This window comes from Microtus ochrogaster, chromosome 5 (genome assembly GCF_000317375.1).
Source record: "Microtus ochrogaster isolate Prairie Vole_2 chromosome 5, MicOch1.0, whole genome shotgun sequence".
NCBI classification, from domain to species: domain Eukaryota; kingdom Metazoa; phylum Chordata; class Mammalia; order Rodentia; family Cricetidae; genus Microtus; species Microtus ochrogaster.
In genome coordinates this window covers 69,437,375-69,450,327 of record NC_022012.1, presented here as the reverse complement: position 1 = coordinate 69,450,327, position 12,953 = coordinate 69,437,375, and the positions used below count along the sequence as shown (strand labels likewise).

At 45.8% G+C, this 12,953-nt stretch overlaps 1 protein-coding gene across 1 annotated transcript; it reads right to left on the bottom strand.

Moving 5' to 3' along the window:
- Window positions 1-1,314: 1,314 nt before the first annotated feature.
- Gcnt3 (glucosaminyl (N-acetyl) transferase 3, mucin type) lies at window positions 1,315-2,702 on the bottom strand. The gene has a single exon (XM_026779581.1). It carries the CDS (start codon window positions 2,673-2,675, stop codon window positions 1,362-1,364), a length of 1,314 nt encoding a protein of 437 aa, XP_026635382.1. The 5' UTR covers window positions 2,676-2,702; the 3' UTR covers window positions 1,315-1,361.
- Between the last annotated feature and the right edge of the window lie 10,251 nt (window positions 2,703-12,953).

Genomic DNA, 12,953 nt, shown 5'->3' with positions numbered 1-12,953 from the left:
TCCGGGACACCAGGGCTGTGTGGACAAACCCCGCCTCAAAACCAAAAGAAGAAAAGGAAGAAATTCCAGTCACACACTAACTGTTAAGAGATGTGGGCTACAGTAAACACTGGCTGAGGAGAGAAAGCCTTAACTGGATCAAGACTTGTTATGAACAGACAAGTTACCATAGTAACATATTGACGAGAGCCTCATTCAAATGTCACGAGTTAACTTGTACATGAATACCTCTTCTGGGACAGCTACACAGAAAGTCAGCTACACCATAGTCAAAGGTTCTGCCTATTGTTTTTAGTGCCCCTTGGTCATTACAGACTAGAATAACGCTGGGTCTTCAGAGAGGAAGAGGTTGCACAGGGGAGTGTATGCCTGTAAATTTACATACTTCAGCATTTATACATGTATATTTACACACGTTCCTGTGTCCCCCACAAGGAAATGCATGACCGACAGAGTGGCGCACAGTGAGCCTGATGCTCCCGTCATGAAACAAAGCAGCTTTGATTCACGAGGTTTAAGCACAGAACACTCAGGCATCTTGGTTTAGCAAGACAGAGCTTACTTTCACTTCCCAGCCTAATCATTAACCAGGGCAGCCTCTCCCCCACCAAAATGTGCTCCAGCGAAAAGGCCGCAGGTACAGGGTGGTAACCCTTGGCCGTGACGCTACCACGCGTTTTTCCTAAAGACAATAGTGGTCGAGCAAGTTAATCACTCTGTCCTTCCCCTTATGGAAAAGTCAGGATGTGCCAATGTAAACAAAATTAGGAAGGCTTTCTATAATGAGAGCTCTGTGATTCAGTTTGCCATCTACACGGCTTGCCGTGGAGACTTTCCTGCCGGCCGCTAGAGACCGTCCTCAACATACGAGAGGACCCATTTAGATTGTTTCTGGATTCACAGATAACACTGTAGGGCTGGGACTTTTTGGTTTGGATACTATTTATTTTAAGTTAACAGTACAAAAGGAGAGGGCTCTTTCCACTAAAGTTCCCTTCCCATGACAAACCCCAGGAATATTTCAAACAGTCTCAGGAGAGAGTCTCACAGGAAACCTCCACCCAAAATCTAGAGTCCCTGGCCACGTGTTCCTATCTTATTCTCTCAAATAAGAGTAGTTCTTGTTCTGGTTCTGAGGAAGCAAGCCAAAGAGGGGCTCTTGGGGAGAATATGGCTGGAGAAGAGCCACATTCGCCAGCAGCAGCTCACAGTGGGCAGAGATCTACTTACCCAGGCTCCAATAGCAGCCCCCTCACTCTATCCGGCAATGGAGTCCAGGGCCCCAGGTGCCTCCCCCACCTTGCCCCAGTAAGTCCTGGCATTTTCCCGCCATACAGGCAGCGATTGTCCTGCAGTCTGTCTCACAGTTCAGTCCCATAGATGGCTTTGTGACGTAAATATTCCTCTAAACACTGAAGAACATTATCATCCACCTTTGGGTCAAACTTGTTGGCCAAGAGGTGATGGTTCTGAAGTATCCAGTGCAGGTCCCCAGACCCATAAATACAGACAGCCCGCTGGTGGACTCCTGAACAAGGTGTGTACGGCGCCCCATCCTCGATGTCTCCCTCGTGGTCCTGCCATTTGGTTAGCCTTGCAATAGCTCTCATATCTGAGAGGTCAAATTTGGGGTGCAAGGGAGCTGATCCAGGCATCCAAGAGGCACGCTGGAGGGTGGCCCAAAGGTGCTCATCAGGACTGTAGGTGTCTTTTGCCCATTCGATTAGTTGTTGGGCTTTGGTGTTGGTTAATACATGTTCAATGAAGTCTCGAGAAGCCACCATGTAGGCATTCCCAGTAAACATGGTTATGTTATAAGGCGGAGGGGTCTTTCTCTTGCCGGTATTGTACAATGTGTCTTTTACCTCATAGTGATATTCCCAGCGAAACCTTTTATGTGGGGGTGGTACCTCTGACTCCATACTGTTCTGCCCATTCAATAGCTTGAGGGCCTGGACCATTTCAGCATTGGTCTTGATGGGAAAGTCTGTCCCACAGGTGTTCAGGAGGTATTTCCATGGCACAGAGCTCTGGACTAAGTCTTCCATGCAGTTCAGGTCAGCCTGCACCCTGGACCAGGAAGCATAGACCACTGACACCAGCTTACTAGCTATAAAGACATTTGGGAAGCATGACACAATGGCCCCGACTGCCTGCTTGAAAGTTTCTGGGGACTTCTGATCCACGTGGACACAGTATATGTTTTGAGGGGTGTACACCGCGCGCAGCAGCCTTTCAAAGTTCTCGATCTTCTCATGAACCACCATGGAATACGCGATGGGGAAGTCGGCCTCTTCTTTACTCAGCGAGAACTGTATGAATTTCCTTTTGGTCTTGAATTGCTCACAGTCTGCTGTCATGCTAAGGTAGTCGGCCTCTGTGAAGGGCTGCCGCTTCTTCTTAATCTCCAGGTTATTCAGCAAAGCCTGGATCACTGCTTTCTGCTCCCCTCGAGTGACCCCGGAACAGTTGATGGACCTCTTTGCTGGCAGCTTCAGGGTCTTGTACAGGAAGTCCCTGCAGTGCTGGCTTTGAAATTCCTTCGAGTTAAGATCCACGACATCAAAGTCACACTTCAGTCTGAGGGACAGTTTCAGAGCAATGATGGCCAGCAGCATGTAGCAGCCCAGGGTCCACACATGATAGCGCCAACAGAGCTTCCTACATGAGATCATCTTCGCAGGGGGGGGCCGTCCAGCCTTGCCCAGCACAGGAGGTCGGAGGACTCGCTGAACAGAACAAAGAACTTCTGATTAAAAACTAACTAAACATCTTGCCAGCAATGTCCAAACTGGTGGCAAAAGAGATTGCTTCTCTGGAGAAACAGCTTAGCAAAGATCAGGCAAGGATCCCATCCACCATGTTTGCTGAGGGAGACTTAGAATAGCCCTAAAAAAGCCAGACTGCCACCAGAACCGGCTCTACCCTTACCTCTGGGGAGAGGGAAGCCAGAGCCAGGCCCTCTGAGTTAAAGGTGCAATTAGCTGGAGGAAGTCCCCACCCTTCATCCCTTTTCCTTCTTCCCAACCCTTGAAGCCGTAGAGAGAAATTTTATCTGGGGTCTAGAATTTCTGGGCTTGGAAACAAACGTGAAATTGACTCTATCATCAGGTTCTAGAATCAAGTCTCCTGAAAAGGCAACCCTTGCTTCTGTTTGTTAATCTCTGTGTTAAGACTCCCCTTACCCTTTAGCATTCAATATTCAGATACTATTAAATAGTCAGACAAGGCAGCACACACCTTTAATCCTAGCACTCAAGAGACAGAGGCAAGCAGATTTCTGAGTTTGAGGCCAGCCTATCTACATAATGAATTTCAGACTAGCCTGGGATACATAAAAAGACCCTGTCTTGAAAAAGGCAGTGGGTGGGGGAGATATAAAGCAACTCAATGTTATCCAAACATTAACAGCAGTTAGTCAAATTCTACATCAGGTTTAAATATATCTCTCCACAGACATGAGCATGATTGTGCACACAGATCATTTACTGTTGTCTGTGAACGAGATTTACACTGTCCCATTTAATCTTCACAACCAACTAGATCACTGGGCTTATTTTATGACAGAAAAACAGAAACCGAGTATCTAGCAAATATCACAGGTTAAAAGACTAGAGAGATCCCTCTACTCTGCCTTCCTGAGTCTTTCTCTCTGAGCCTAACGCTTATTGCACAAACCATACTTGCCTTTTAAATACAACACAAGGTATTGAATACCATCAAAGAAAACCAGACTTACAAAGGAAGAAAATCTCAAAAAAAAAATTGAAAATATAACACATCCTTCCAGCAGGTTCTTCTCCTCTGTCTCCTCTCTTTGTGAACATAAGATTGTATCCTCTTCAGTAATAACTTTTTAGGGTAAGATTTAGGAAGAAAGAAATGAAGGACACCCACCTTTTCTAGCTTCTTGGCTGCTCAGGGAAGCATTCTCCAACGCTGTGAGTCTGTGGAGTGAAGGCTAGTTTGGTTCTATGTAGATAAATATTAACACTACAACCCTTCCCTCCTTACCTTCCAGTATGTATTTGCTGATGTTCACCAGACATCCAAAGAGCGCATCCAGCCTCCTCTTAAACCTATGCGAAGGAGAGAGCACCAGGTGCTTCTGTCACTCACCTTTGGACTTCCTGATTTCAGAAAGGGGAGTGAACTTAGGTAAACCATTCAGGTCGGTATTCTCAAGCACGAATCATTCTGGGAGGTGAAGAAAGCAGGGGGAAAAAAACCTGGCTGCATCTGAGAAAGCAAGAAAATATTTCAGCCGGAAGAGCCCAGTTTCTGCCAATGCATGCCTGCCCTGACACTATTCACCAATGCAAGAACTGCCAGCCCTTTTCTCTCCCACCCAACACACAGATGTACCAGGCTTCTTTGATTTGGAAGTAAAAATGTCACTCTTCATGTGCCTGCAACATCTCAGGAGGCAAAGACACTAAAAATATACAAAGACTTTTTTTTCTTATTTTACACATACACACACACACACACACACACACACACACACATGCACACACGAAAACCAGTTCACCCTTGAAAACAGTTCCTGCTTAGTCAAGAGGAAGAAATAAAAAGATACAAATTAAAAAAGAAATCAAATTTCCTGTTTTCAAGTGATGCCCCCCCTACACATTCAAGACCTGAAACTCACAAAGGAGGAAGACACAAAATCAACAACAAATCAGGGGCTTTTCTATACACCACCAATTCATTGTGCAAAGGAAGCCAGTACCAATCATAACAGCCTCAAGAGAGAGAGAGAGAGACAGAGAGAGAGACAGAGACAGAGAGATATGCTAGGGTTTCAGCACCAGATGTATGCGAGAGGGCACAGTTAAGAAACTGCAGATGGGCTGGAGAGATGGCTCAGTGATTAAGAGCACTGACTGCTCTTCCAGAGGACCCAGGTTCAATTCCCAGCACCCACATGGCAGCTCACAGCTGACTGTAACTCCAGAGTCCAACACCCTCCCTCACACATACATGCAGGCAAAACACCAATGCACATAAAAGTAGAAGTAAGTTAATAAATTTTAAAAATAGAATTACTTCTTTTTTAAAAAGGAAGGAAGAAAGAAAGGGAAGATGGAAGGAAGGAAGGAAGGAAGGAAGGAAGGAAGGAAGGAAGGAAGGAAGGAAGGAAGGGAGAAGAAAAACTGCTGCCATGACAGCTCCATGGTGTGGTTAAGGGGAAGGCTTTTTATTGTACATAAGAGAAAGAGAAAACCTCCAGAATTCAGAGCAGAGAGAAAAGAAAGCAGTCTGGACATGGCCACGACAAAGAAAATAACTAGATACATTTGGAAGAATTCAGAGCTAAGAAAAACTAACGGACTTTTTGTAGAGAAAGGTGAATAGCAGGGCAGAAGAGAAAATCTTGTTCCTTTTTAAAGAGGAGGGAAGCCTGCGGGGATGAGAAGAGAATACATAACACGTCCTTGTGAACAGTGGCCTAGAGCCTGGAGGCCAGCATGGGCTTGGATATGCAACCACAGGTATGTCCTTTCTGCAGAAGTAAGGGGAAGACTCCTGTTGGCAGATTTGAATCAGGCCTCACAAGTTTCTGAGGGATGCTGGCTTTTTAACTAACCATCAGGAATTCTTCTGTAGTCCATCTAGCTTGTGCTCAATTCTAGACACGGGATAGGCTGACGCCTACATATGGGCTGACTGAGACCTAACACTGAAGAAAGAAAGACACTTGGAAATAGAAAGAAACACTTCACATGTTTAGCAGAATATCGACAAAATGGCTCTTTAGAAAAATGATCTACAAATTCTTTGAAATCTTCATCTAAACCTGAATGGAATCCTAAAGAGAAATGGGGAAGAGCTCTAAAATTTAGATAGAAATACAGAATACTCCAAATAGCCAAAGCAATCCCATAGTGAGGAATAGAAATCTGGACTAGAAGTCTCGAGTACACGCTTCAAAGAACACTACAGAGCATGGTGACAAACCTCACATGCTCCTAGCATGAAAACAGACACACGGAGCAAGGGAACAGAAGACTTAAAAATAAATCTACATTGATCTGGGTGTGATGGACACACCTTTAATCCCAGAGCACTGGAGGCGGAGGCAGGTGGACCAGCTTGGTCTACATAGCAAGTCACAGTACAATCGGGGCTAGATAGAGAGACCCTATCTCAAAACAAAACAAACAAACAAAAAAACAATAAAAACGACACTAAAATTATAATCTGATTCTTGATAAAGGGGCCAAACACATGCACTGCAGAGAAGACAACCTCTTTCACAAGCAGCACTGTGCAAATACCATCCCCCTGTGCAAAAGCCACCTCCTATGCAAAAACCACCCCATCTCAAAGCAGGTCAGATGCCTTCCTGCAAGACCTGAAACTTTGGAACTACTAGGGGAAAACACAAGAGCACCGCTTCAAGGTTTTGGAAATAAGACCAGAAACTGACAAACAGGATTACATTAAAAAGCTTCTTCATGGGGTCTGGAAAGTTGGCTCAGTTGTTAAGACTACTTGCTACTCCTGAAGAGGACCAGAGTTTGGTTTGGATTCCAGCACCCACAGCTGCCTGTAACTTCAGCTCCATGGGATCCACTGCCTTCTTCTGGCCTCCAAGGGTACCTGTACTTACATGACTTACACTCACACAAACACACACATATACATAAAAGAAAAATAAAACTTTAAGGGGGTTTCAGAGATTAAGAGCACTGGGTGCTATTCCAGAAGTCTTGAGTTCAATTCCCAGCAACCACATCATGATTCACAACCATCTATAATGAGATATGGCACCCTGCTCTGGCCTGCAGGCGTACGTGCAGGCAGAACACTATACATAATATATAAATAAAATAAATCTTTGAAAAGAAATTCAGCAATAAATAATCCAATCAACAAATGGGCAAATGAACTTAACAATTTTTAATTAAGAAACACAAATAGCCAATAAATGCATGAGAAAATGTAGCCATTCCTTAGCTATCAGAGAAATGCAAGTCTTTGAGATTCAATCTTACTCTAGTCAGCATAGATAGCTATTTAAAAAACAAAAAGGCAAATGTTGGTAGGGTTGGTGAACCCTTGTACATTCATAGTGGGAATGTAAATTAGTCCAGCCACTATGGGAATGAGTATGCTGATTTCTCAAAAGAATAAAATGGAACCTCTATGTGACCCAGTTATACCATTTCTGAGTATCCACCCGAAGGTACCCAAGTCAGCTTACCATGGAGATACTTGCAGACTCATGTTTATTGTAGCACAGTTTACAACAGCCAACATAAGGGATCCACCTAGATGCCTATCGATAGATGAGCAGAAAAAGAGTTGGGTACAGCATGTTTACTCTGTGTACTCAGGCACGGGGAGGGGCTGCAGAACAGGAGTTTATGATTGTGACAAGGGGCTATAAGGATATGGAAGGGGAAAGAGAATGTGGGGGAAACATGGAGTAATACATGAATAGGATCAAAGTATATTATATATACATGAATTGTCATAATAAAACTACCTAGCACAATGCTCAGTAATTTGAAAACATTATTTGTTCAAAGTCAGAAGTCCCTTATGTGTGCCTGTGGTGGCCGTAGGAAGCTGTAGGTCACAGAACTACCCATAGCCACCCAGAGTAGACCTCCATCACTATGACATCTGACAGCAATGCTGCTCACAGTCTGGAGAACGGGTCACACTATGGGATGTTGGGCTCCACTGAGCACCTCAAATGTGGTTTTTGCAATAAAGGGTGGGAGACATCTCCGAACTGACATTTGCCCCACCCCCAGCTACCTCTAACAAAGGTTCCCTGGCAAATATCCGAAGAAAACAACTGAATGTAAGGAATTTATCTAGGACTTGGGGAGTACAGATCTACGATGGAGTGCTTGCGTGGCATATGTGAAGTTCTGGGTCCGATCATCAGTACCCCCAACCCCAAAGGATCTAGGTTTAAAGTAACAACGAATATGGGGGTGATATTCAGGCAGGCGCCATTGGAAGTAGCAACTGCTTTACCACTCCTTGGCTGGAGAAATCAAGAAACGGAAATTTGCCAAAACTGAAATTTGGATAGAGAGCTCCTAGAAGCTTAAACTCAGACCTCCGAGAAAGGGGCCATTGCTCAGCTAAAGCTGAGGTTGCTGTCTAAGCTCAGGGACTCTAGACTGAGATCCAGACCTCTTAGAGGCAGAGGGGGTCGTTCCTGTGAACTGGTCATAGTGCAGGCACAAAAATAAAACGAACGGCCTCTAAGAGGTCAGCAGGCGTTGACATGGTGATGCTCACAGAAACAGGAACTAGGAAGAGAACCGGAAGTCCCGCCTCCGGTCTGGCTAGTTCAGCGCCCCCTTCTGGCAGAAGCTGTCAAGCTGCTACTGGCAAACCAGACTGACTTTCTGACCTACCGCCAGCATCATAAAAAAAGGTCTAGGAAGACTCACCTCATCTGAGATGATAAATTGTACATTTCCACTACTTTAGACGCAGGGAACATATCTTTGTATGTTTGCTTTTTCTGGTCTCCTTGCACTTTATGACTGGTGATGGAAAGCCACCAGAAGCTACAGAGGTGTATAGGGCTCCCAGGGCCCCTCCTATCACTGGCCTGGTTCTCTGGGGTCTGTCTTCTTCCAGCTTCTGGGGTCTTTATTCTCATGATGTTCTACTGTTGGCCTGTGGAAATCTCTGGGGCAAAAAATACTAAAACATAAACATCTGGCTCCAAAATCCAAGTCAAAAAAGAAAAATCTCTCCAATATCTGTGTAGATGTTTTTTTTTCTCCGATAGTCAGTCTCCTCTAGTTCCTTCTCTCCCATAAAAACTTGCATTATAGAGTCAATAAAGAGGACATAATTTATTCTTAAAAAGGTATCCTTGTTTGTAAAATGTATGTGAGAATCTTGTTAGCCAGTTTTGGGTATATTTTGTAGAAATAATCTCCATGTTAATGGCCCCACGTGCAGAGTAGTTAAAATAAGTGTAGGCCTTGGCTGAAGAGGCTGGGTCTGAAGCGTTCTGCTGCTCTTTGCGCACAGGAAATGCTTCTATCTGCCTGTGCTCTGGTGACAGCTCCCATCTGAATTTTAGGCTTGTTGTTATGACTTTTTTTTTTTTTAGATTTTCTTTTCTATGTGTGCATGTGTTAGGGGTGTGTAGTTGAGTGTAAGTGCCCAAGGAAGTCAAAAGAGGGTGTCAGAGTCCCCCCAGAGCTGAGTTCCAGGCAGTGGTGAGCTCCCAAGCCTGAGTGCCGGAAGCTGAACTCAGGATTTCAGCCAGAGCACTGTCTGCTTTTAACTGTGGAGTCATCTCTCCATCCCCTGAAGATTTTTTTTTCTGTAATTAAGTGTATGTACGCATATCTGTGTGTGTGTGTGTGTGTGTGTGTGTGTGTGTGTGCACTCACATGTGGGCGCAAGTGCCCTGAGAAGCCAGGGGAGGGTGTTAGAATCACTCCTCTGCAGTGGGAGTTACAGGTTGTTCTAAGATAGCTGACGTGGCTGCTGGGAACTGAACTTGGTTCCTCTGTAAGTGTACGCTCTAACCACTGAGCCATCTCTCCAGCCCCTGCTGTAAAGATAACACGTGTCAAGAGCTTGGTAGAAGAAGCCTGACACTGGCAATCCCTTCTTTATCAGTAAACTGGCTTCAGTGTCAGCCCACAAAGACCAAATTTAACCATAGAATTAGTCAAGAAGGGTACAAGCAGCATTTGTGAGTTGAGACCAATGGTTCTCAACCTATGGGTTGCAATACCTCTGGGATTCAACCAGCCCTTTCACGGGGGGGTCAAATAATCATATATCCTGAATATTATGATCCATAGCAACAGCAAAATTACAGTTATGACATAGCAACAAAAGTAGTTTTAGCGTGAAGATCACCCCACTATGAGGAACTGTATTAAAGAGACACGGCATTTGGAAGGTAAGAACCACCACTCTAGACCAAGCTATAGTACTGGAAGTTGTGATGGTGAGGGAAAAGACCCAGAATTCACCTCCCTACACCGGAAAGAAAGCCCAGTATACGCTATTGACGTCACAGCCTCAGAGAGAATGAGATCGAGATGAGCTGCAACTGACTGCAGCAGCCGGTGTAGGAGGGGGGACAGGCTATGTGAAAAGGGGCCCAGGAAGATGAGGGCCAGGATGGCTGCAGGGCTTGGAAAGACATGAAGAAAGATAGCCAGTGAATCCCACATTTTAATTTCATGTTGACTCTGTCGTGGAGATATGTATGTCACTGGCCCAGAGGAAGAAGGGCCAGTCCCAGCTAGAATCCCAGGCACATCTCAAAGCAAAAGCCATACCTGAAAGATGGGGCCTCTCACTGGGGTCCTTTACCCCTCTGAGGATTGACAATAGAGCTAAGTGAGCCTGGAGGGCGTCTTCTAAGGTCCAGAATGACACAAAGGGACTTAGGATCTTTTCAAAAATACGATGGCACTTACCACCCTAGAGTGTCTGAAATGGAAGCTGCGTGTGCTGAGTGTAAGGGCAGGGGCTAAGTTCCCCACTGGATTGCCACTCTGGTCCTAGTTATTGTTGTTGGTTTGGTTTTTCAAGATGTAGTTTCTCTGTGTAGCCTTGGCTGTCCTGGATCTCTCTCTGTGGACCAGGCTGACCTCGAACTCACAGAGATCTGCCTTCTGGGATTAAAGGCGTGAGCCACCACGCCTAGCCTGGGGCTGTTTTTTGAGACTCTTCCTAGTCAGACTCCAAACTCTTACCTCTCCTTCCTCAATTCAGTCTGTGGGTCGGGGAAATGGCTTTGAATCTACGTGTGATGTATTTCATCAGTCTATTTCCATGAGAGTTCAATTTTCAGTTGTAAGATGCAGGGCCAATGGGCCAGGAGCATTATGGGGGATCCAGAAAGACAGTGAGGTTTAGTGCTAAGCTTCTTAGGGACTTAAGAGACACCACAATACCAACAGAACAGCAGCCAAGAAGGGCCTAGGCACCAGGATCTAAGCAGTTGGCACTGAATTTATGTATCAACAATTGAACTTTATATTTATTTTGTTATAACAGCATTTATGTGGGCCAGATGTGAGTTTCAGGGTCACGGTCCTTGTTTCCTTCTGTTCCCTCTCAGAACTTAGTCATAGGCAATAGAATTCTGAAGCTTTTCCTAACAAAACGGATGTTTGCAGGGTGGGTCCTGAGGGTCAAGGGTCATAGGTAGCAAGGGGAGTTGCGCTTGTCTTTACAGAGGAGACTGTGACTCAGAGAGGCAGTACCTCAAGCCAGAGAAGCGGCAAAACCAAGTTCGAGTGTTGCTGATTACACTGGAACTGGAATTTTCAAGAGGGGAAGGGTGATGAAGAAGATGCTTTGAGCTCAGATCATAATGTCTCAGGGCAGAATCCCTAGCCAGAGAAGTCGTCAGAGACCCAGTGAGATCTACTTTGTTTTAGGTGGAAAGGCAAGATATAAAAGTCCTAGCTCGGGGCTGGAATGGTGGCTCAGTGGTTGAGAGCGCTGGCTGATCTTTCAGGGGACCTAGGATCGATTCCCAGTATCCCCGTAACAGCTCCCAAATTGGCTGTATAACTCCAGCTGTGGGGATCCAGCGTCCTCTTCTGGCCTCTTTGGGCACCGCACACAAATGGTGCACAGACATTTATTGAGGCAAAATACCCGTACACATAGCATTTTTTTAAAAAAAAGAAAGAAAAATTTTTAAAAAGAGCATGCCCAGTTGCCCTTTACTCAATATCAAGGGCACCTGGCTTCTGCCCCACCCTCCACCCTCTGTAGGCACTCAACTCTCTCCACTCCTAACACACCACGCCTAGGGTGAAACAGGAAGCCGTGTGTTCATCTCAAAGAGCACACAAGAGGAGCCAGGGAAGCAAGAGAGTGGTTTTGGGTGGCACGATCCAACCGGCTCCTTCTTGCTGTGCTCTTGTCCAGGGCCAAGTGTTTCCTGGGTCACAAAGGGCCTTGTTTTCGCCTCTCCATCTTCCTCCCATGCTGCTCTGCACCCTTCCCAGCAGCTCCTGTTGTTCGTGCACCGTATCCCGCGGCCGCTACAGTCACTCTCTTCCTGCCCTCTCGTACCCCTCCCCGTACTCTCAGGGGCTTCCTAAGGGCTGTGACCTTGTGACCCTGTTTTGCCTTCCCCACTAGAGACCAAGAACTTGGTGGTGGTGGATTTACCTTGACTGTCTTGAGCAGCTCCGTCAGCACCCTGGGAGAATAAGCAACATTTTAAGTCCTAGAAGCGTAGCTTGTTGGGAGCTCTAGGAATTCAGAGACGGAGGCTCCCTGAAGCAAGCCATTCTTCAAAAACTTGGAGCCAAACTAATTGTAACTAACGCAACATTTACGGGATCCACTTTGTTGAACAGACTTTTGTTTTGTTTTGTTTTTCGAGACAGGGTTTCTTTGTGTAGCCTTGGCTGTCCTGGAACACCCTCTGTAGATCAGGCTGGCCTCAAACTCACCGAGATCCACCTGCCTCTGCCTCCTGAGTGCTGGGATTAAAGGCATGTGCCACCTCCTAAACCCTCCACCACCTCCCTACTTAACAGACTTTAAAAGACAGGGTCTCTCTCTTTCTCTTTGTAGCTGAGGCTACCCTAGAATGTTCCACCCTCCTTCTTTACTTCTGAGTACCGGGACCACGGGTGTGCACCTCAATGCCTGGTTCTGAACCAGCGTTTTCGGAAATCTCCTGAAATGGGATTTGAAGCCGTGTTAATACTGACATGAAGTTGACTCCTCTGGGGAAGCAACCTTCTGAACAGAAGCAACAGCAGGTGATGTGGACTGTGGATCCCTGCTCCGTCCCTTCGTCCACACCCGTGGCCTGCAGTGCTACTTGTGGAGGAAGCTGCCAAGTTTGGCAGAGCTAAAAGACTGATGAAGACAGTCCTTGTCCCAAAGGAGCTCGGAGTCTTTCTTGCAAAGCAGAAACACTTGGGAACAGATCATCGCAATGCCCTGTTTGCAGAGATGTGCAC

Coding starts and splice junctions, on each gene's coding strand:
- Gcnt3 (XM_026779581.1), bottom strand. CDS start 2,675: ATGATCTCATGTAGGAAGCTCTGTTGGCGCTATCATGTGTGGACCCTG.